At 40.7% G+C, this 24,496-nt stretch overlaps 2 protein-coding genes across 4 annotated transcripts in view; one reads left to right on the forward strand and one right to left on the reverse strand.

Moving 5' to 3' along the window:
• LOC135936579 (uncharacterized) overlaps positions 1 to 24,496 on the forward strand; it is a 117,872-nt gene that overhangs the window by 89,813 nt on the left and 3,563 nt on the right. For 2 of the 3 annotated variants that reach the window (XM_065479443.1, XM_065479453.1), the window contains 6 exons: positions 2,744 to 2,923; positions 6,860 to 7,302; positions 7,462 to 7,704; positions 7,784 to 8,058; positions 8,517 to 8,925; positions 21,992 to 22,264. In XM_065479443.1, coding sequence (XP_065335515.1) covers positions 2,744 to 2,923; positions 6,860 to 7,302; positions 7,462 to 7,704; positions 7,784 to 8,058; positions 8,517 to 8,925; positions 21,992 to 22,264 — 1,823 coding nt within the window. The remainder of the gene's footprint in view (positions 1 to 2,743; positions 2,924 to 6,859; positions 7,303 to 7,461; positions 7,705 to 7,783; positions 8,059 to 8,516; positions 8,926 to 21,991; positions 22,265 to 24,496) is intronic. The other variant, XM_065479461.1, reaches the window with a different exon arrangement.
• On the reverse strand, positions 19,575 to 21,280 carry LOC135936596 (plexin domain-containing protein 1-like). The gene is made up of 6 exons (XM_065479474.1): positions 20,938 to 21,280; positions 20,694 to 20,883; positions 20,437 to 20,634; positions 20,244 to 20,383; positions 20,051 to 20,189; positions 19,575 to 19,979 (listed from the first exon to the last, which is right to left on the reverse strand). Exons 1-6 carry the CDS (start codon positions 21,193 to 21,195, stop codon positions 19,756 to 19,758), a joined length of 1,149 nt encoding a protein of 382 aa, XP_065335546.1. The 5' UTR covers positions 21,196 to 21,280; the 3' UTR covers positions 19,575 to 19,755.

A 24,496-nucleotide genomic window follows, 5' to 3' on the forward strand; every position in this document is an offset into this window, starting at 1 on the left:
TTCAGAAAACCAAGCGCAAACATTTAAGATATCATTTTCCAATCGGAATCCGGAGTTTGCCCAACTGAGCAAACAAACGGAAGCATCTTTTGGAGGCTCTCGTGCGCGGTGTTTACTCTGCATCCCGATTGTTGTTCATCAAAATCAAGGCTGATGGATTCGAGCGGCTCGGCAAATCCCGTCCGACAACAAATAATGACGCTCTATTTATTTTGCATCGAGTGTGCGGTGGCTGCCGATGCTGGGCCGGGCTGGGTGGAGGCGAGTACGAGCGCCAAATAAATCAGCCTCAATTAGGCCGGCGAGAGGGCCTCTTACGCTGGCTGGCTGGAAAAAGCGATTTACGGCGGTCGCGGCGCCGACCGCTCAATTATGCTGCGTAATTGATTGGCTAAAGCGAGATATCGGTCCAGCCGCGCAATCGGAAAGACGAAAGCAGATAGTGCGTACATTGTGTGCGTGGGTGCACCTGAATGATTAAAGAGCAATATGATCCTGCACTGGTCATGTGAGATGCGTTGCGTACGTTGTTTGCCTCAGCAGGTTGATTGATTGGAGAAATCTTATGTCATGGCGGATACCTGTACAGCACAACTCAGGGAAATATTGAGAGATAAAAAAATATTTGAAAAATTGTCCGGATATTTATTTTAAATAAGTTTCTACCGCGTTTGGCGATTTTAGTTTTCAGCACATTAAATGAAACCATTTATTTGATACCAAGATAAATCACTTGGTCGGCATGACGTGCAGAAAATCGGTGGAATTGTAAAATCCGGCAATTAAGCATTAAATTGAAACAAAAATGGTTCTAATCTGCGCTAAAATTAAATCAAGTTGGTTGGTTGATTGTAAAAATTTATCAGGGTAAAATAAAATAACGCGCACTTGTTCTGTACAATGGCTGTTTCGACCACGCAGGTCTAATAAGCAGTTTTACCTCAAAAAGGGTCCTAACCACAGCATTAGCTGCAGAGAATTCTAAATCAGTGTATTTCCGTCACAAAAAAAAATCAAAGCTCAAAAATGCCATCAATTGTAAAAAGCTAAAATTTCAAAGAGAAACAAATTCTGCTTTTTCTAGCACATGAATTTGACAAGGAAAATTATATTGCTCTTTTCCAGTATAGCTATTCCAGTTTATTTAAATTAAATGATTTTAACCTGCTTGTGGATTCCTTTCTTTTTCGCCTTTCTCGTTATTTTAACGGTTTTTGGTCTGAGCCTAGCAAAAAGTGCTACAAGAAGAACGCAGATGGCCAATCAGAGAACCGCTCCCTTCTCTTATTGGTCACCAGCGTTCTTTTGTCACCGTTTGTCATGTTCCAGGCAAAAACTCGCTAAAATTCTATTTTTTACGGTTTGTCAATTTTAAACACGTCTTTTCTAGTTGTCAACTGAGTGACTCAGCTGTTTTACCCAATTTTACCCTCAGAAATCGACTGACACTGTCAAAAATGAAATTCAAGTGCTAATAAATCTTAAAAAGGCTTAAAAATAGTTCACGTTTTCAAAATATATCCATCTTCAAAGTGTTCATCTTTCCAGTAATTTCATTTAAGTTTGGGAGTCAAAATCCTAAGATTTATCAGAGATAGGTGAATCAAATTCAGCCGAATAACTCTTCTCTAGACGTTGGTTGAGGCTGTATATATATTCTGCTCCCCGGAAACTCATTGTCAATTATGCAAACTTGCATCACGCGGATCCTCTCGAGGGCGCAACACCATACCGGCAGCAGCAACACACACACCTCTCCGGCTGGAATTCTCACACGCGCGCACGGGTGTGTTTGTTTAGCCGCCACACGTTGAACAGCACACATGTTTATGCACACAAGCGCATATATTTAAAAGTGGCGTCTGGCCGCAACATAATTAGCTCCTGTCGTGTCACGTGTAATCCCATTCAAAGCGCCCCTTTGGAGATGCACATCATGTGCTTTTATTTGGCACGAGAAAGAAATTACACGCAGGGCAACTTGTTTATTAAACTAATTAAACGCGGGACGTTTGCTCGCACGGCAAATTGGAATTACATTTAGAACCGGCTGGCTGGGAAATTCTGCTAACTCAGTTGGTTAACTACCCGGACGCAAACTGCGCTCACCGCATTGCACCCTGCACTTTTTGAACCGGTTCGCTTTTAAGAGTAGTGTTATAGTCGCAAATAGCGGGAATATACATATTATGAAACCATGCCAACATTCCAAGGCTGGAAATAGTTGAAATTACACAATTTCAGGGTGAGAAGAGGGAGGGCGATAGACAAAATTCAATGAATACGTGCCACTGACTTGATCTCTTTTTCATTGTTATGGCACTCACATCAGGCTGATGTTTTTTTCCGTTTATCGTAGCCGCGGCGTGGCAAAATGCTCTACTACAGATGACTATTTTTAATTTTGAAATTTTAAAAATTAAAAATCAGTTGTTACTCTATTTTCGTAATAAAAATTAAATAAATATGCAAGGAAATTTTTTTGGCAAAAAATATAAATTTTTAACCCCTATTATTTGTATTTCAAACAAAATATATTCTCTAAAACTACCAAACTGGCTGGCTTTGGTCCTCTGTATCCAATTGTTATTTCTTTAAGTATAGGAATAAATGGGGTAAAGTTACCCTTCTGCTACGCAATTAACTGAATTGTATATAAAAAATGTAAATCTCAAATATCTTTACTTTTTTCTAATTTGTGTGCTATTCATTTCTAAAAGATTTTTCCCTTTTGTGTTCACAGTGGCCATCTTTGGTGCCAATGCCCAGGTGTACGTCAACCCGGACGCCGTCCAGTCGAGTTCTTCGTCATCCACGGCAGGCGACCTGGTGACGCAGACAGTTTACGGCTTCCTCGACTTCACGACCACGATCGGTAACACGGTGATGGTATTCTCGCCGCAGAGTGCTCCAGCAGCTCCAGGTATTTAATTATACACCCACCCGATAAAGAGAGGCGCCCATTTAATAGAAGCAGTAAAAGGCTGAGATAAATTTGCAATTTTCCATCTGCGAAAAGTAAGTTTTCGCGCGATGAAGGCTGAATAATAAAGGGGGCGCGCGCGAGGAATCCGTGCCGAGGCGCGGAATAATCTGCGATATTTTATTCCATTATCAGCACGTGCCCAGACCACCGTTCTTTTTATTGCACGAAACGTCATTTAGTTGCAGCGCAGATGAACAATGGCGAAAAGCGAGAGGAAGCAGTCGGACTTTTATTATTAAAGGAAGAAATTCCATTCAGGCTACGCAGCCATGCAAGAAAAACTCTAAAGGCTATTCAGCCAGCCAAGCGGCCGGCCCGAGTTGCACAATGGGCGAAATTATTTTATCGCTGCTTCTGCCGAGCGAATTACTTTTCCAACCAGCAGCAGCAGCAGCAGTAACGCCGCCTGCCGCGCTCATTATTATTCCGCACATTATTTCTTTCCCATTCATCTTGGCCGCCGCCGTCGACGGCGAATGTACACATTGCGCCGCTGCTGCTGCTGCGGCGACACAATAACACAATAAACTCCGCCACTCGACGACTACTACAGATTTTTCTAATCAGAAAAGGCGACGAGAAGAGAAGGAAAATATGTGCTGGATTGGTGCGTGCACAGAAATTATTTCGTCGCCAGAGCGAAATGAAAGCGTCGTGGCGCAGCAAATTCTTTAGCGCCCGGCGTGACAGGCTCCTTCTACACCTTTATACACAGAGCGCTTTTGTTCTTTAAATATAACACATATAGAGCTTAAAAAAAACGTTGGTAAGGGATCAAAAGGATCAATAAGAGAAGTACAAGTGCTAAAAGAGGTTCATTTATTATTAAATTAAGCACTTTTCGGCATGGAATAGACTTACCTTGTGATTTTGAATTAAAAGGAAAGGCTTTAAACGCCGAATTAGCCAGCGTAATATTAATTAATTATTCATATATTTCATTGCTTTATCTGTATACCAGTTTTTCATAAAATTCCCCGAGGGTTTGATTCTTTCAATAATTAAAGTTTTTGTTAAAATGGTAACTTTTCCTTCTTCTACTCAGTGGAATAAAATAAAAACAACAACTACTGTGAAACATTTTCTTTTAAGCTTTGATGAATTTTTAATCAGCACCAGACATGTTCCTCCAGATTTACCATATCACCGTTTAGAATAAACACATTAAGCCGGCTCCTTAACGATATCCGCGTGGTTTGGGCATATTATCACTGCTTTTCACGATTGCCCATTAAAGTGGTGGAACGACGCGTGGGGCGCGGCGCAGCGCCATTCAAGCTGAGAACAAGGCGAAACTCATTGCCTACGAGTTTGTGTGTGTGTAATAATATTTTCGGTTGTGCATGTGAAAAGTACGGGTGGCGGGCTAGTTTTTTACAACCTCGCCATAATCCGAAAATAATACTCGCGCGCAATCATAAAGCCATATTACACTCTCTCGGTGCTGCTGCTGCTGCTGTGTGTGTATAAAATTGTTCCCTCTCGCTCGTTCTCGCCACACGCGCACCCGGAGAGTACATTGTTTATTGCGGGGGCAGTAAAAGGGCGGAAAAATCAAACGCAAATCAAGAATGTGAAAACAGCAGGCTTTTTGTCGATCATTATCAAGTTTTCGCCGGTCGGGCTAGTCTCGGGAATCTGCGCTTTACTCGTGAGAGAGTTACGGCCGGCCGTAAAATAGAAATATTTTATTTGTCAACGCGTGCAGATTGGCAGATTGGGCCGGAAAATTTATATTGTCTTCGGTAAGTGAGTGTGTGCGCTCGCGAGAAAATTGAAAGCTTCCATAAAAGGCAAGAGCGTGTTCGCGTGGAGCGAACGAGACACTTTTATAACTTGTAAATTTGTCGCCGCCGGCTGAAATAAATTTCGCACGCCGCCGCTTTTCGGCCCGGCTACTTTTCCTATATCACTCCTTTATAGTGGCTATTGATTTTTAATGGCCCTCGTAACGCAGACACCCTGACGGCGTAAAGTACCGCCTGCACACCTTTCAACCCCCTCGACCAAATAGAAACAAAGACTTTTATGCCCTCGTGCGAGAGGGATGTGAAAAATGGTCCCCACCTTGGACACCAAAGAGCATGGGAGCAGGGAAACGATAAAAAATATATTGGTTATAAAATCCGCTCGCAATTCGGTAAATAATTCGCTGCGTCTGACAGATATCTCTCCATTTTGATCTTTCCCAAAGAAGTAAAATGAAATTATAGGTCTCTCAGAAAAAATTATTCTATTTTCTCTTTATATGATGTCGTTTGAAATTGCTAATGCAGTTTTAAATTTAAATTTGGAAATATTGCTTAATGAATGCTATTATATAAATCGTGTTCTCTCCTTGAAGGTATGGATTACTACTGCAAACATGATACGATTAGGATGTTGAAAATTGAAACAGCATCTCATTTGACTCAAGACAAGAAACGTTTCCATTTCAAGTTATATCTTGAGGACAAACCTCAGGAAAATAAATATCCGATCCTCATTTTTACACCAATTGATTTCTTTAAAAACAATCTCCCGCAAAGGATACGCAGAGAACCCTTTTTCGGCAGCAATGAATTCGTCCTTGCAAAATAATTCATTCATTCATTCCAAATTATCGATACAAGATCTTGCCACTTATACGTTTCCATGACGATTTGATGCTCAGTAAAAAGTTAAAAATTCGCCACGATTCGAGGTAGACTGTTTAACACACCCCCAGGCGTGACAATTTGGGGCCCTTTCTGCCTGCTGACTCCCCCTGGCAGGCTCGTCTTGGAAAGAGAGAGTCATTACGGCGCAGCATGCAGCGCCTGGAAATACGAAGCCGCTGAACCTGTTGAGTTATGGAAATTGTTATATCAAATTGGTAACGCGCCGACGAGAGCGAGGCTGCTGCATAACAATGCTTCTCTCTAGCAAAAATCCACCACACGCCCGCTTTTTTCGCCGACGAGCCTGCTATCGATTTCTCGCGCCGACCGACCGACAGGCAGCGAGCGAGTGTGTGTGTGTGTGTGTGTGTGTGTGTGTGTGTGTGTGTGTGTGTGTGTGTGTGTGTGTGTGTGTGTGATAAAAATTCAAACAACTGCTGGACCGTATGTAATATTCGCGTAATGACCCTGGACCGAACGAGCGGCGCAAAGTACACCCTTTCTCTGCTCTGCCCGTGAGCTGAAATATTCATGTAATATTTTTATAGCCGTTCCCGGTGGCGAAATAACAAGTTCATGTAACCGATATTGAAAATGCATGCGAAGCGAAAAGGCTGTTACAAATAGAGTCGTCTGCAGTGGTACAGAAAAATGTCGGGATGAGGAAAATAGTCGGGGCTGTTTTTGTTGCCCGCTCGTATCGTGTGGTAATAACAAAACTCGGCATTGCTTGTTTGCATGAGCGCTGTCTCGCATAAATCCACAGCGAGCGGCGCTCTTTAAAAAGAGGAGATTGTGTTTGCGAGGAGCTCAGTCTCATTACTCATTTCCACAACAAAGGCGAATCAAATGTCTTGCGCAATCTGGAAAACATATCTCCGCGAACTAATTCTGCCCTGAGGTGTTTCAAAACACATGATGTTCAGGTCGTGCAAAAACAGCGGTAACAAAAACGTCTTCGTTCATCCCGACGCCCCTCCTCTTTTGAGTCGAAAGGGATTGAAAAATCTCCGACAACCACCTCGGAATGATAAATACACCAGCACGGCAGCCGAGAAACAATTTGTCCGCGGGGCAAAAATAGCGCAATAAATTAACTTTTTACTGCGGCGGTGGCGGGCCGGGCGAAATTTAGTAGTTCTTTCACTCTGCGCTCGCTCTTGGTACACGCCGCGAATGCCAAGCAGAGGGAAAGAGAGAGTACGTGTAATCTCCTACTCTTATTTGTTTACAGAGCCGACAAAAAAGCCAAGCACGACGCCGCTGAAGGTGATTGAGACGAAGCCCACGACGTCGCCGGCGAGCGCCATAAATCCCAGCAAAACGGTCGCTCCCCCCAGCGAGAAGAAGCAGGTGGAGAAGAAGTCGAGCGTGGCCGAGCGCAAGAAGCAGGTTCTCTCGAGCGTCGTCGAGGTCAGGGTATCGTCTGCCGTCGTCACACCGCCACCCGCAATCTCCAGCAGGGTGGAAATCAAGGAGCAGGTCTCCAGCAGGGTCGAAGTCCGCGAGAGCAGCCAGGTTGTGGTCAACGCCGTCCCTCTGCAGTCGCAAATTGTGTCTAGCGTTGTACAGGTTCGGTCCAGTGGCGGTGACAGCTCTGACAACCTGCTCTCTCCACCCGAGTCTTACGACTTCCTCCAGGTCAACCCTCTCATCGTCCCTGAACCAACATCCAAAGTGAGTGAAAACTCTGGCAAGACTGAAAGAAACTTTACTAGATTTTATCTTCATCGCCATTTTGCTCTTCACAGCCTAGTGAATATTACGGACAGAAAAAATCAGTTTGATGGGAGGCGAATAATACTAACTTTAAATTTCATAATGTTTTTATCGTAGACGATCAAGCAGACGTTCAAGCTGGGCATTGTGGGCAGCCAGGTGGACACAGTGGTGTTAGATGACCTGACCACTGTCCACGAGACCAGAACTATAGGAACCATGATCAACGGAAAATACAGTACCGTCCTGAAAAGCACATCATCCGTCAAGGCTGACCGAAAGCAACACATCATCATCCCTACGGCCACACAGACACCGATCCATAAAACCCAAGCACCAACTTACGTCTCAGAAAATGATGTATATATAAGCAATTTTATGTTTCAGAGAAAAACAGGAATTTTATGAAAATATTAAATTAAATGCTTTTGTCCTTCAGGAGCACCTGGAACCTTCACCCGCTGGAGCTGCCTTTGTCGAAGAAACCGCCTACAGTCCTGATGAAGAACAAGAGCTGAACACGAAGCCTCTGAGAAGGTCCGCGGTTGTTCCTGGAAGGAGTGACTTCCTGAGCAGGCTGCAACAACGCACCCGCAGCATCACCTACGGAGACGATGATGAGGAATACGAACAGGAGCCACCTTCCAAGTTTGCCAGCTCCAAGAGGCCTGCGAAGGCAAGAACTGCTTCCTTGGCCGTGAGACCCACTTCAAGGTGAGATCATTATTGACACTGGTTAATTAACTCCCTTGCACATTAATTTGCAAAATTCCCAAATTTGATTGTGGTTGTTTAAAATCATACAAGAATTTTGGATGGTGAGATTACCTGAATGTACAGGATCCCTTGTAAATTTTCCTGAAATGCAGCTGGCAATTCTGGTCCTGTTGCCCTGTTGGTCATTTGTTTAGGTGTGGTAATATTCTAGGAATTTACACAGAAAATATCGGACTTTTTTTAAGAATTAACTCATTCAGAAATTTCTTGATGTATTTATTTCAGTTCAATGTCCAAATGTACCAAACAAAATTCAACCTATATTGCCAGCTACATATGTACAAATTCCCCGTCCCCCCCCCCATGAACCCTGAAACCCTGAGTTTGGGGACTAAAATCACGCACCAGCCCTAACATTCACTCTCTCTCCTGTTGCACCCCCTGTGCATGTGCAGCGCCCGTTTCCAAAACGCGCGATTCCGCACCTCCAGCACGTCTGAGCTTGCCACGGTGTCTGTCTTCGGCGGCGAGCCGCGTGCGTACTCGACGGCCAGCGTCGGCGGACCGAACCGCTTCAAGCCGCACCGAAACCGCCCCACAGCCGCCACCACGCAGCGTCCTAACACCATTAATGAAACCCCCAGCTACCAGCGCAGAGGCTACAAGGCGCGCACGTCCAGCGTGGTCAGCAGCCAGGAGGAGCGTCCCTTCAGCCAGACCACCTCCAACGGACCTCTCAACAAGTTCAAGCTGAACAGGCCGGCCGGACGCTGGCAATACAAGACCACCGCCAAGCCCAGGGTGCCCATCAGACCGCAGGTTGCCTCCCCTGTCAAGACCAGCGCTGAGCACAATGCTGAGCAGGTTAGTGGAGCTTTTTAGTTGTGTTTTCTTCCGCTGTGGTACCATCATCAGTGATTCGCGGGCCAACGAAAACATATTTGTTTTATCCTAACACCTAAATTTTAATTTAGAAAAGAAAAATAAATAATATCTTTTTATAATTTGTTTGAAATAATTAAAAAATATCTCCTGTCGCTTTATACAAAACAAACTTACTTTTCTTTAAGAATTTATTCTTTTTAGGCTTTTATAGACTTCACCTCCCCTCAGGCAGTTTTGCAATCGTGTATCTGAATATTCCGGAATAAACAGCATAGTTTTCCATGTAAATTAAACGCAAACACCCAATTTAGCATGCAGAAAGCCCATTAATTTGGGCCTAGCGAGAGAAGAGAGGCGCGTGTTGAATTATTTTCCCTAGCATGCAAACGCACAATTGAATAGACTTGACGTCGGTGCGTCCCTTTGTTGAGCGAAAGGGCACAGCGCAGCATAATGAATCGATACAAATGCAAACAAACACGGACAAACTGCTTTGAGGGCGCGCAGCCTCAATTTGCAGGAACACATTAATACAAACGAGATTCGCGCGCGCGATCAACAACAAAAGAGGAGGAGGCCGGGTGGGCGAGCGCATTCAATTAAGGCGGCGTGCGTCTCCTCGGCGCAAATTAGATTTCTGCGTCTGTGCGCCGCCGATCGTCAAATTTTAATCGGGCCGCGGGCGCTGCGGCACGTTGGCTGCCGGCCTTGCCGCTTGAACCTGTTCGGCAGATTTCAACAGACGGCTGCGTCATTACGCCAGCTCGCAGGGTGCTTCGGCCATCAGCTTTTGATGTTTGCCGAGCAAACTTTCGCCATCAACTCCGACGACGCAGACAGACGCACGCACACGAGGATAATTCGACAAGTCGCGTGTACGTCCCTCGGTAATAACAAACCCAAAGGAGTGCGTCGTAATTATTTATAATGCTATTGCACTAAAACTTTGTTCGGGGGCGTGATCTATACACGGCTTTTGATCTGCAAAATAAATAAATTGAATGAGTGAAAAATTTAATTAAATCTATAAAACATACTATGCATTACACCAAGCAGAAACATCAGGGTTTGAGAAAAACCTTGCACGAAAACTGTCCTGTTTTTTATTGGTTCGCAAAACCCCTCATGTTATTTTTAAAATTGCGTTTTTCGGGTTTCTTGGCAATATCATACACATTACTTACTAGACCACTTGCATTTTTATAAAATATTACATACTTCAAGATTAAAAAATGACATCGTAAAAGACGAATTTATTTATTTATTTATAACATCTTTTAGTCTTGAAATTTTAAAATATTTTTATTTACGCACACTTAAAAATTAAAAAAAAAATACGAAGGAACTGCTTTCGTCGGATTATAAATTTAATTTTAACAAAATTGATCAAATAAATATGTATTTACAAAAATATTTTAAAGTAATAATATTGTCTAAAACAAATAAATAATTTAGATTTTGCCTACTAATTAAAATGTTTTAAACAATTAAAATAGTCTTTAACTTGAATAGACACCTGTGTCAATGGAGAAGCTCAGATGCTTTGGCCATCAAGTTTTGATGTTTGCCGAGCAAACTTTCACCATCAACCCGACGACGCAGACATGAGGATAATTCGACAAGTCGCGTGTGCGTCCCCCGGTATAGCAGGGCGAAAGGAGTGCGTCGTAATTATTTAGTGCGCGATCGCAATAAAACTTTGTTCAGGGGCGAATGGATCGCTTTTATTGTTATTGCCGGGTGGGTGGGAGGGAAGCTGCATAAATCGGCTCGTAAAAGCGCCGGCCGGGCGAGAGTTTGACGCTCCACCGAGGTGTCACGCGCAATTAGACTCGAGGCTCAGTAATCGCTTCTAATTTAGAGGTGCACCAGCTAGCAAGCCGTCGCAAATTGAAGTCCTTTCTCCGTCGTAAATTCCGCTGCCGCCGCCGCCCGGAGAAAATAACGCGCTTAATTACTCGCTCCAGCTGACCGTCTGCTCGGCTCGCTGCTCTTTCGCTGCTCTTTCGCTGCTGCTGTTATTAAAATCGGTCTCCTCGCCGCTTCCGGACGACTGAGTTATGCAACGCGCCCGACAACGCTGTTCTGCGGTCGCGCATACCCGGCGGGGGCCGCGTGCAATCCAGTCGGAAGTCGGCTCACCGTCAATTATCCGCGCTTCATTTAATTGAATTAAATTTCCATTGGACACCCGATTATCGCAGCTCGGTCCGCGCGGAAAAAGGCCAATTTGCATAATCATTTCGTTCTCAGCTGGGTTTAAATGCGCCAACTTGTGTATGACGTGAATAAAAATAGAGTATTGTGCTAAGCCAAATTCACTACTTGTTCTATTTATTTCTTATTTCACAGTAAATTGAATTTTGACGTGTTTCATTCCTTCGAAAATCTAAATTACTAATAAATAAAACACATGGAAAATTTTTAGAAAGTCTTCTATCAATTGTTGATGGACGCCAATGAAAGTACAAGCAAACGATTTTTTTATAATTTTGCATTAATTTTATTTTTATTAAAAGCCCGAACAATTTTACTGTATATTTTTGGGTCAACGCTCAACGTCACCAACATAATGTGAAAATCAAGATGATGATATGGGGGAAAATGCATCGATATTATTTTAAATATTGCTGATTCTGCCAATGTTTCTTTATCAATGCATAAGAAATTCGAATATATCCTCATTCTTATAGTTAGTAATTTAATACACTGAACATTATTGTTTGTTTCGCAAAATTTTATGGGCTAAATTTATATGACAAATAAAACTATAATTTTTTAATACAACTCGTTGTAATAAAATACAAACTAATAACAGCAGTACTAATTTACTGTGTGTGTTTATGTCTTGGAGCGAGTATTAAAACCAAGGTGGACGGCGGACGCGCTCGTGAAAGACAAATATTCTGCCGACTGCATACACATACCGCACAAAAGTACATAAACGAGCTCGGCCCGTGCCGGAATGACCGGCTTAGTGTGTTTACGGTCGGCGACCCTCTCAGTTGCGGGCTAGTTATTGCTCGTTAGGCGTGTTTGTGTTGGCGCGCGCGATGCACCGGCCGCCTCGCCCAATGTGTGCGGAATGCACGCGGGCGTGAAATTCGCAGCATGAATCCATTAATAAATTAGCACGCGTGCGTGTCCGGGGGCGTAATTAGCACCGGAATAAATACATTCATGCGTGCGCGTCCACTGTGATGAAAATTTGGTCACTCCGCTTTCGAGTTGCCTGCCTTGCCGCCACCTGGGACCGGAAAGAGAGCGAAAACGCGCTTACTCCGACTGCCAGCGGCCGTAATTGCAAAATTTATGAGTTTCAAAATGCCATCCAGACCCGCCCGGGGGCTTCTTGTTGCTAAGCTGGACACGTCGCTGTCCGAGTTTTAGTTTTAAATTGGGTTGATATTGTTTCCAGACTAAACAGTGGATTAAACGATTTTATTGTATAATTTTCAGTTATATTTAAACTCCTCTTTAAAGATTGTTTTAATATTTAGTTATGAAAATTAATTATTGTGGCAATAACAGCAAAAACAGGTCGTAGATTATTTAATTAGGAAAGAAAAAAGAAACCAATTTAAAAATTTATTTTTCTGTTCAAAGAAAAAATGATGAAAAATATCTTTAAAGAGTAACAAAACCTAATTATTTCATGAAAGCTAAACGTTTTCAGGCTTGAAAACAGATAAAAACTATTTGGGCGTAAAAATCTTCTTGAAATTTTAATTTTAAAAATATTTCCATATATGAGACTAAATTTTTTCTTTTTATATTGGTTTTCGGTCGGTTGAGATGGTATTAAATTTAATTAAAAACGCTTAAAATTAGGGGATAATTCTCTAATAGGTCACTTGATGGTACTCAGACCACTAGGAGCTAAGAAAAAAGTATTCAACCGTAAAAGAATTCAATATTCTTTGTCAAAATAGGTTTTCAAACAAAGAAATGAAATATAAAATTGTTTTACTAACTTCGCAATAGAGCACTGTGCGGTTGCGGTTTTGGTACTAAAAAACCGCAAACCGCACACCACAACCGCAGATGCGGTTATAATTTTGCGGTTGCGGTGCGGTTGCGGTTTCGTTTTTGCGGTTGCGGTGGAACCACAAAAACCGCAAATCTTGAGAAAAAAAAATTACCATTTTTAATATGCGACTGTTTTTTTTGTATTAGTATTAAGATAGGGTTCGCCAAGTTTGCAATGCGCAAAAATGCAACATTTTTTATCAAGTTGGATAACACACCGCGATTTTTTTGCATTTTCCAGCAAGTAAATTAGAAAATTAGAATTTAAATCCTTAAAAAACAATATACATTTTCAAGGGAACGCTGCAAAAGATCGTCCAAATGTCTTCAAAGGAAGATAGAACAATGTTTAACGCTGTTGTAATATCTGGGAATAGGCTTTTAATAATAATACACAAATTAAAAAAAAAACTCCTTTCTGTGGATAAATTACGAGTTCAAGCTAATATCAAGCCAATCAACTACTACAACGTTATTGATGCATCATAAATGCAACATATATGGGCTTCTTTTAGTGGAAGAGTTGATCGGATCAAGAGCCACTTAAATGTGTGCCCGCAATAAAAAACCAGGCTAAATTTTTCAGAATGGCGTTATTTTTAGGATATGTTGATAATTATTTCATAAATTAATAGAAATGAACTGATGACATTTTTCCACTTTTTGGGTTCTTTGAACCTCCAAATCTCAGGTTCTGACCATCAAAATTGCAAAAATTTCCCACCGATAGACTCGCCTTGACCTCCGCTAAACAGTCAAAGTGTTTAGGGGGAGCTTACCCTCATCCCCTTTCAACCCCATTGCTACAATTTTAATAAAAAAATTAGCATGCTTCCATTTTCATCGACTTGGCTTCAAAACATTTAAAATCATCCTATATTCCTACTGAATTACCACCCCGTTCATTCAACCAAAACTGTTTTTTTTTTTTAAATAAAAAGTGAATTAATAAAATTATCCAGAGCTATAAAATGTTATTCATTTTCGAGGGGTTTGAAGTATAGGGGTGGAGGTTAAGAAACCTAAACCCTTCAGCTGCTCAGGGGAGGTCAAGACGAGTCTAATGGTGAAAAGTTTTTGCAATCATGATGGGGTTAAAACCCGAGATTTGGAGTTGCACGCAAAAATAATGAAATTTGAAGCCTTGCTAAAACAAAACTATTTTGTTCTAATTTCTAATACATTAAATAAATTGCGGTTTTGCGGTAATTTTGCGGTTACCGCAACTGCGGTTTTGGTCAAGACTGATGTGGTTGTGGTGCGGTTGCGGTTTTTGATTTAAAAAGATGCGGTTACCATGGTAATGAAAATTGACACCGCACAGGGCTCTACCTTCGCAATCTTTTAAAGTATATATTTTTTAATTCTTGCATGCATTTTAAATGTCTTGTAAAATTAATTTATTTTTTTTGTTTATCACCATTTTTACTAATATATCATTAAATTTTTGCTGCCCTAATCCTAATATACTTAATTCTCATTCAGTAGCCGCTAGCACAAAAAATCTGCTTTCGTATGAATGGCAATCGCTGCTTTGGTAGGTCATTCGAGCGAAATGAACGAGATCAAATAATTTTTATGCTGGTTGCTCGTTATACCGTTATATTTGCCCTAGATGAGATGGTAATTCCTTTTTTAATCGGCCAACCCGCGGCGAGAGCGAGCCTGGGTAAAAATTAAATGCGAGGCATTAAAGCGGCGGAGCTGCGAACGAGTTAACGGCCATTTTCATCGGCTAAAACAACAATGGGCGCGCTCGGCACCAGTTCGAATAAAACAAACTCTTGTCCGCTCAGGCAGCCGACCGAAAACTAGCGAAAACACTCAGCGAAATTAATGGCGGCGCGTGTTGTAATACAATTTTATGGCGATTCGCGTCACCCGATGCACTTTTGCCGCCGCTAATTCCGCCGACGTGATTTCCATCGCTGCGAATTTCATATTACACACGTATTATTGCACCGCTGCTGCCGCCAATTAATTACACTGTCCCTGGCGTGCGCTGCGAGCCTAACGACGGGGCCAAATGGCCGTGTTTGATTGCGAAATTTTATCGAGCGCCTGCGATTATTGCCGATCTGCACTTTTGGACTCGGCTCATTCCGGGAAATTTATTATTGCCAGATAAATTTGTCTCTCGCGGCAAAATTTCAAGCCTTTTTCGCTTATTTCTGCCATGGGCAGGGAAATGGGTCAATCCATGAAATAACACTAACCGCAATTCTGATCACTTCAAGTTAATTAGTAAATGTGGAGCAATAATTCATCTAAATCACTCTGACGAGTTCCATTTGAGTGCACTATATATAAGAGCAGCCATCTTGCCTGGTAGTAACAAAGCTAATACATATCCCATTGCTAACAAACGCAAATTTTTGTTCAAAGAGCTGCTGCAGAAAAAACGAAAAGTCCTAGTTGCCAATGCATAAACTAAGATTAAGTTAAAGCCAAAATTGAGCTAGTTCGCTGCAAATTTTTTAAAAAGTGTCTTACAAAGTTTCCATACTTTTTGAATGACGAGAACTTTACTTGAAATCATATTTTTTTTCGCAATTCCAAATCTGTCATATAACATTGGGTAGATTTCGAGGAGAGCAATCTCCAGATCTGGCAAGGAAAAAATTTGGTGAGAACGGCAAAGTTCGGAGAAAAGTGGTAATATTTGAGTTTTGTTTAAAGAGGCATTGAGTCCTCTTTTAATTATTGCAGTATCAATCCGCCTTTAATCCTTAAAAAATACATTAGGATGTTATCTGCCTCCCTATTGAACTAAAAAATCAACCTTTGTTCTAGCATCAATTGTTCGATTCTATTGCACAATAAAACCAACAGTTGAGTGTTTTGTTTCATTAAAATATGTTTGCTGCACAATTACCATATTTTACAGTTCATTTGCATCAGTTGTCAACTAGCTAACGAGAATCGTGTTGCTGTCAATTACATTTTCCTCATGAACCTTGCACGCATTAATTAAATCATTAGTTTTCATGCCTATTGTTGCAGTTGAAGTGCATACGACGAGAAAAACAAAAGGCATTGTTTTGATGCAGCATGCAATATGAAACTTAGTTAATTGGATAGAAACAGAGACGTGTTTACCTCCTATCTTAAGTACAACCGTTGACTGTTCATAGTTTTCAGTAAATGGTCGTTTGTCTGAAGATATCCAGCAAACATTACGATTTCGCCGCTTGGAGAAATCATAAAATGCCTGATAATTTTAAATGCTATTATTAAGATTGGGAATTTAAGATCCACAATTTGTTTCGTACGTTTGATTTGCTTTAATAACCAATTGAGAGGGAATCATGCAATTTTAAAAATTAACAGCCACTGGAATGTTGTTTTAAACCGTCTTTTGGTGACTGAAACTATATCAAACTGCCAAAAACTCTAGAAACCTCAAACAAAACATAAATTTGTGTGTTATTGGTGGAGTTCTTTTCTGAATGTCTTTTTATCGAGGGATTTTTTTTATTAATTTAAAAGGCTAATCATTAAAACCTTTAGCTTTTTATATACAGTTAGAAAGGAGTTAATTAGTGTTGAGATGTAAATATTTCGACCATTTTAATCCAAAAAAGGTTAACCGTCTTAATTATAATTAGCTATAGCTCCAAATTCATCAAAAAGATTTTTTTTCGCTTTTTATTTCCCTTTGAATAGATCTAAAAAGAATCTTCAAAGTGAAAGCTATTTTTGGCCAAAAAATCAACTGAAACATGGGCCATCCAGAACATTTAAAAAATTACTTTTTTCTGTTGGGCAATTCTCGAGTGTAATCAAGCCGCGTTTTCTTTCCAAAGTCCCAAAGCGTTTTTTCACAAAAGTTCTGGGGAAAATGTCAAGTGCTATTTCGCACAGAGGCAAGGCGGGTGCGTGGGCGGCTTCTTTCTAAATATATTTCAGCGGCAGACGCGCAAAGTTTCATATTCATGGATGCCCTTTATACACAGAGAGAGCAAGCAAGTCTGAGAGTAAACAAGCATTCATGCTTTAGCGATTCCGAGTGCGCCGTTCGCAATTTACATTTTAATGAACAAATGCAATATCTCATGCTCACCCTCATTCACGTTCATCTGCAATTGAAAACAAAATAAACTTTTTAGTTGTATGGCTGCTCGCTAGTGCGCATAAACTATCTAATTTACCCCATTTGCCGCGCATAATTCGCCAAGCCAACGCGCCCGAGTCACGATTTTAATTTTCGCGCGCTCCCTCCATAAAACACGTTTGCATAAATCAAGCCGCGAGCGCGCGCGACTATTATTGCGCCAGGGAGAGAGCGAGAAATAATTTTCCAACGGCGATTTAATTTGCATTGTGTGTTTCGGGGGCGTCCATAAATTAAAAACATACACCCCGCTCGCGTTCTACATGGTGCATTAAATTCATTTACCTCTACTTGCTGGCCTGAGAAAAATTTAATCCTCCAATACAGAGGGCTAAACGCAGTTTTAATAGTGGAATCATTATGCACATTTTGGGACAATTGTATGAACAAAACATTTGTAGGAAAGTTTGTAAAAATGAGGGGTTGAAATAAACAAATTACCTTAATGACACACTGGCCTGATTTTTTTATCTTACATATTTATTTGGTTTTATTGTTCTCTTCATTTATACCTTTTTAATTTTTATTGTTAGTTCATCGCGATTTTCCATTGGAAGAGTAACAAAATATTATTTGAACAAATCCATTATTTGTAGTATTTTTCAATCAGATATTTAGCCTTCAAGAATTTCTCACTACTTATTTTTATTGATTTTTCAGAAGGATAATCAGCAAACCCTCGTGGTTTTTATCAGCTAAAGGAAGTGTTTAAATTAAATTAAAGAAGTGCAACATGTTTTCAGTCCGACTTTGAGATTAAAAATTTCAAAGCAATATAATATTATAATATAGTTTTAAAACCTGCTTTCCAGAAATTTAAAAATTTGACTGCCTTAAGCCAAAATATATTTCGGTTTAGGTGTTCATACATTTTTTTCTATCAATGATCAACAAAATTTAATACTTAAAAGGCTCGATAATTTTTAAATATAAATATTTGAACAAATTTACAAAGTACATTCATGAAAATTTGCTCAAAATTATTCTACCAATCCCGTTTTATACAGTTTTTGTTCCTAAACTCTTCGTAAACGACCTTTTTTCCTGAGTGAAACCTAATTTTGCAGCCCTAATAGTGTTTACTCCCCTACTGCGGGGCCCAGCAAAAATAATCCGTAGTCTTGATGCGTCACCACGTTCCACCAGCTTGCATACATAGCGTGCGTGTCGGGCCCAAAAAATGCTGATTTCGTCGCGGAAAATTGAAAAGGGCACCTCTCGCGCGGCGCCCAGCCATTACTGCATTAAGTATCAGCACGGAAACTGCCTTTTCGGCACTCATCTCGTTCACTTGCTGCGTGCCCGTAATGCCATTAGCATAACTTTTCATTATTGTAAACACAGGAGCACAGCAGCAGCCGGCTGGATGGAGAGGCAAAAAAACTCCCCTGGCTTATCCCGGCTTTTATTTTTGCCCGGCCAAAACTTTGTTATCAATATTCGAAAAGTTTACCCTCTTCTTGCAATATTTTATTGGCAACTTTTTCTCTTCTGCTGCTGCTGCTGCTTCGTGCGTCCTAAAGACTCGGCGTGCGTTCCGCTGCTATTATTCGGCCATATTTTTACCGCTCGGGCCCCTCGGGGCCGGAATACGCTGCTGTTCCTCGAGATATAATTCCATTAGAGCTTGTGCTGCGGCTCGAAATAAAAGGACGAGACACTTCATTAATCTCGCCGGAGCGCGCGCAATGGATGAGCAAATCCAATCAAAGTTTAATTCGCCGCTCAAAGCAGGCTTTTCTCTTCATTAGGCTCATTTTAAGTAAGAATTCCCAATTCCCCACCCCCTCCAGTTCAAAGCAGCCACTTCTCGGAGGACGGGTGGGTGTCTTCCACCTCTTTATTAACAACGGCGGAAAAACTGATTGCCTTGCGGATTAGCTAATAATGCGTCCAGGTCCAGAGCAATGAGGGAACAAATCCACAAGCCAAAAATCGACTTCATCATCTATAGATTATTATTTCAACCGTAAAATAACTTTTGTAATATAGTTTACAGTTAACCAATGGTCGAGACTCATTCAATTTAAGGAATGGAAAAATTAAAATAAATTCATTCCATTAGATAAATACAAATCCGAATCTCAGTAGGGATTTCCAGGACCTGGATGATGAAAATACGATTTTATTGTATTTGAATTTGTATATCCTAAATATCTGAGTGCCGTTGGATTGCTTGGAATCTGCCTCTGCATCAGCGCTGGACAAAAAGAGCGGCCTGTATATTGTGACGTCATCTCACAGCTCAGGGTGGCAAAGTGAAGGAAGAATGTGTCAATTATTTGACAGAGATTTTTCATCAGAATCTAGTATAGCCACTTTATTTCTTTATTCAGAAATACAATGGCTCATTCCAATAATTCCGGCTGCACTTCATTTATAAGATTTTGTAACTGAATCATGCATAACAATTTGTGACTTCGGTGCATGTTCTTTTGATTTTTAATTTCACATAATTTATTTTTACCTTGAAGAATATTACGCATTTTTGTTCATGTGAAAGTCATTTTTATTCGATATGCTTTCCTTTAAAATGAAGAAGCGTATGCACACAGATATAGTTAAAAAGATATAAATTAAGATGTCAATTTTTTAAAATCGAATATCCACAATATATTTGCTGTATGTACATGACTAATCTTGAAAGATATCTAAAACTAAATATGCTAGTATATAAATGCAGTATTAAAAATCGACAACGTTTTTTCGTTAAATTCCACGTCAATGAGGGATATGCCTCGTTCTTTGCTTTCAGACTCTTTGTCATTTTCGGCATGGAATGAATGCTCGTTTCCTATCCATGCCATCACGCAGGAGACGAATGCGAAAAGAGCCAGCGCGAAGCCGATGAACGCCAATATGACTATTTTGGTCAAGGCAATTCTCTCTGCTAAAAGAATAAATGAGCAAAATTTAGTATATGAATTTATTTGTAAAATCTGTGTAAAAAATCTATAATACCTTCTGATATGGAATTCGCCTGATTTTTGGTCAATGTACAAGTTGCATTCTCAAAGTCTTGGCACTTGTTTTTAAACCAGTCTTTGGATGAAGGGTCAAAGGAAACCGAGCATCTTTTTAGTGCGGGACACCAGACACACTTGAAAAATAATTGTTATATTCAATTCAACCGCATTATCTTATGAAACTATACCTTAGAACTAAGATTGGCTGAGACACAGCTGCTGCAGTTCTTTAGTGAGCGGCAGGTTGGAAGGGCTTTGAAAGAAACGATGGTCGAGTTCTGGATGGGCTCGCCGATCAAGTCGACGTAGTAATACATCAGTTCCATGTCTGGAATGTTTATGACATGAGTGCGGAATTCATCGATTTAAGGTATGTTTTACCAGGCAGATAAAACAGGTCCTCCATGCCAATTTTGACCAAGTGCTCGTGATCTATAAGATCGGTGATTTCGAATGGAATGCGTTTGTAAACGAATTCAATGTTGCCATTCTCGTGCAAGGTGGCCTGAAAAGTGAAGCGGTCGTGCTTTCCGTAGCGATGCGTCTTCAGATTTCCCCATTGGACGGTGAAAGACTTGCCTGGAAGAGATAATTCATTTTTATAGGTTACGAAAATGTTGATTCTGATTAAAATTTACAATTTTGTCGGTATTTAATGGAGGCTTCTCGACTGCCATGTTTCCTACCAACTATCATCAAAGGAGCTATGTAACGAGCTGGAAACTCAGCGTCAAAATCATTTCCAAATGAGAGATAGCCATTCGAGTTCACAGCCAAGCTCCTGATTGTGCGATCGAAGAGCGGAAAAGTAAAGGGCAAATTCACTCTCTACGAAAATAAAAATTAAACTCCATTTGCTAAGTCTAAAAATTTTGCATATACTTCGTAGCTATGATCCAAACTCTTGGATTCCATACCGTCCATGTCGACCCAAAGTGTTTGGGCGAGTCTGTCATTGGCCTGGACGCTGATGTTGAAGAATCCGTGGCGGTCTTTTACCAAAGGACGATTATTAAAAGTTCCTATTCCTAAAAATTCATGTAACGATTTTTTAATTAAAAAAAAAGAATTATAATTACCTCTTCCGTGGGAAGCTGCAACTAAGATTAGGAAATAAATTAAAGAAATATTGACGCGCATTTTGAGCGATTTCCAGCCGCATTCAAATGATGCCTGCCTGGCCAAACCTTCGACTCGAAATGAATTTTACCGCTTAGTACAATGTAGAAGGAAAATAATTGGGATGATTTCTCCAATAAATATCAAGGAGGAGGTCTAGAATTATTGAAATTTTATGGAAAGGAATTGCAGCAATGTGACCTCTCATAAAAAAGAATGTTGTGAATTCTAGGAAACAATTTCCAACTCTACTCGTAAGGAAATTTTTTAAAAAGATCAATCATCGCCTCTATTTAAAATTAATATTTTTTGTTTTCAATTCAACCAACACTGAGAATTTCAATTTTGGTTTTCAACGCATCAAATAAATACTTTTCGCGGTGGTCATGTACAAAATCATGCGATTATTGAATCTCAAATTTAAGCAAAATAGCTTTTAACTAATTGATTGTGAGCAGAAATGATGTTGTGGTTTTTTAAAAAATATTTTGGGATTAACGTTAGTATAAAATCCGTAATCATTTATTTAAAAATTTGAATCTCATATATTTTCACACAATCACGTGGTAATCTTATTTTCCTTCCTTTTTTCAAAATATAAACAAATTCAAATATCAAGAAAATGTCTTTTAGCAACTAACTTGCAAAGAACCACCGTGCAAAAGTGGAATTAAAAGTTTTAAGTTGAACACCACATTGCAACCCTGAACAAAATTAATAGAAAACTTATTGATACAAATCATTTTTAATTGCTTTTGCAGGCATATCTGTTAGCAACGAACATTAAACCGATCCAAAATTTTGCCAATGTTTTTAGAGCTTCGAAGAATCAGACAACGTTAACGGTCTTGGCGCATCTCACGCCGCGCTGACATCGCCGACCCCTGGAAACGGCGTCGCCGCCAGCCACGGTGAAGACAGCGGAGCCACGGAGGCGTCACCCGAGCTGCAGGCCGAGGGCGCCGAGGAGCATCACGTGCACGAGCCGGCCCCGGCGCAGGAGACCATCAGGGTGGAAATCTCGACGCCGGCCGATTTCAGCGACGTCTACTACGAAATCGCCACCATCAAGTCTCCGTACACGTTCCAGGTGCGTGCAGACTTTTATTCTCTTTTGGTCGTGGGTGCGGTTTGAAAAAAAAGCAGCGATCGAATTATTGCCGCTGCACCCATACTTTCCCCTTAAGTTATACCTCCGACTTTCTTTTTCTGGCAGTCAATTTCGGCAGCGAAATTTGTGTGCTTCTCAAAAAGTGGAGGTTGATTTATGTGCGGGTGGAATTCGCTCGCTCGCCGACTCGCATCAATAAATGTTATTAACTTGAAATTTGAGCCTTCTCTCGCTTTCCTTTTCCTGCTGCCAACCGAGTGTGCCAAAAGTAGAGAAAAATGCCGGCGCTCCCCTCGCACGCGCGGTTTATTGGAAATTCAAGCACTCCGCGCGCGCCGCGGCAGTTCTCTCTCTCTCTTTCTCTTGATAAACCGGCGAGTGCGGTCGGAAAAAGCCAAACGATCGAGTTTCCCCCTGACGTGTCAATACACCGATTGCCCTCCAGCAGCCTTGGTATTTTCAGAAGTGTAATTATAAGGGCTGTGAAATTTAGACCAACAACGGACCATCGCCAATTTTGTTCTGAGCACCAAATCGTCCTAGGATCAATAATTGAGCACAAAATTATGCATTTTTAACCATTTCAACAATTTAAATAATCAGTTTGGATTTAAATTAGGAAAATATTTTTACAACAGTGCACTTTGTCGCCTATAAGATGATTTTTTGCAAAATCAATATTCATTTAGTTTGTAAATTAACTCCTTTCGTCGTTTTTTTCAGTTAAATCATCTCACATTCTCCCCCAATATACGGAATGATTTTAAAATCAAGAATCAATCTTATTCGGTCTTTTAAATTAAAGAGTTTAAAAAATAATCCAATGAAGATCAAACTGAAATGATAAATGTTTGCACTCTCCTTCCTTTTTATATTTTGCACAGAAAAAACTATTTTTAACAGCTTTTAATTATAATTTGTTTTTTATTTATTTTTTTTTTTTTTTTTGCTCTTTTTATCCCTGTCATCTCGGACCGGGAAGAGCGCGCACTGCACTAGCACGAATGCTGAAACCCGGGTCCCAATAACACCGCGAACGGATAACATGGGCGCACCAGGCCGCACAGGGACCCCGCCCACTCAAGGGCCACTTGCCTCCGCACCGAGGACTGCTTTGAAACGCTAGACATTCGTCCCGTGAAGCCAAATCACGCATGCTGGAAAGGTGCAAACCAGCAAGTAGCGAGTCGGCGCCAGTGCGCCTCCCAGCCCGTTGAGCAATTTGAGCAATTCGAGTCACTAAACTAACCACTTTTTGCCATTTCTGACATTGGGTAGCCAGTATTAGATCTCCCAACTGCTCAAATACCTCTCATTGCTTTGACACTCCTGAGAGTGCCTTAACAATGCGAGCCAACGCATATTATATTGAAAAATATAAAATTGAGTTTTATTAGAAAATTAGTCTACGTTCTTATTTTAATTTTGAGTATCTACTCTACGCCAAAAATTCCTCAAAACACTTCTAAAAGAGAAAGTTAACAAAAAATCTGCAAAGCTAAACCATCCAATAATTTAAATTAAAACAAATGGTCCGTTTTGTAAGAATTTTCAGAAGTAGACAAAACGGCATTTGAAATCAATAACATGTCCGTGGAGTTGCAGTAATAATTGATTTTCCGCACCAATCTCCGCAGGTTTGTGCATATAGCTTTAATTAAAAAGCAACATGCAAATTTCTATCAGTGACTTTTAATTCACTGTGCAGCGACATCACTTGTTTGCAAATTCGATTCGCTCTTCCAATTACAATACACCCGCAGCTGCGGCAGAGCCAGTTGAATAATTCCACATGCAAATCGCCTGCCTTCGGACGGACAAAATTGCCCGATTGATTGTGCGCGCAACAAAACGGGCCGTTTTGAATGAAATTATAATGCGTACCTGCTGCTTTTTGCATGCGACAGATTTTCGCAATTTCCGTTGCTTTTGATTTCAACGCCGCTGCTGCTGATGAGACGCATTTGTAACTGATATGCGGCCGGATGAAATTTCGCCAACAATAATTGTGCAATTATTATGGCCCGCCAAATTCGTGCTGATGGTAGGCGGCTGCGGGTTGAATTTCCAGTGTACATATACTTCGAAATTTTATCCTTGTGCTATTTTTGCACCAGTCATGGGAAACCTGAAATATATGCGGTAGTATATGTATTTAGCTCTTCTTGATGGAATATCTATTCATGGTGAATATTTCTTAGGAACGTATAA

The sequence above is a fragment of the Cloeon dipterum genome, chromosome 1 (assembly GCF_949628265.1).
Source record: "Cloeon dipterum chromosome 1, ieCloDipt1.1, whole genome shotgun sequence".
Classification (NCBI taxonomy): domain Eukaryota; kingdom Metazoa; phylum Arthropoda; class Insecta; order Ephemeroptera; family Baetidae; genus Cloeon; species Cloeon dipterum.

Bases quoted from the DNA above. Each gene is read 5' to 3' on its own strand.
- LOC135936596 (XM_065479474.1), bottom strand. From the start codon at position 21,195: ATGCGCGTCAATATTTCTTTAATTTATTTCCTAATCTTAGTTGCAGCT. The intron at 20,635-20,693 runs GTAAATTTTAAT...TATCTCTTCCAG, and splicing joins CATTAAATACCGACAAAATT to GCAAGTCTTTCACCGTCCAA. The intron at 20,190-20,243 runs GTATAGTTTCAT...TTATTTTTCAAG, and splicing joins CAGCCAATCTTAGTTCTAAG to TGTGTCTGGTGTCCCGCACT.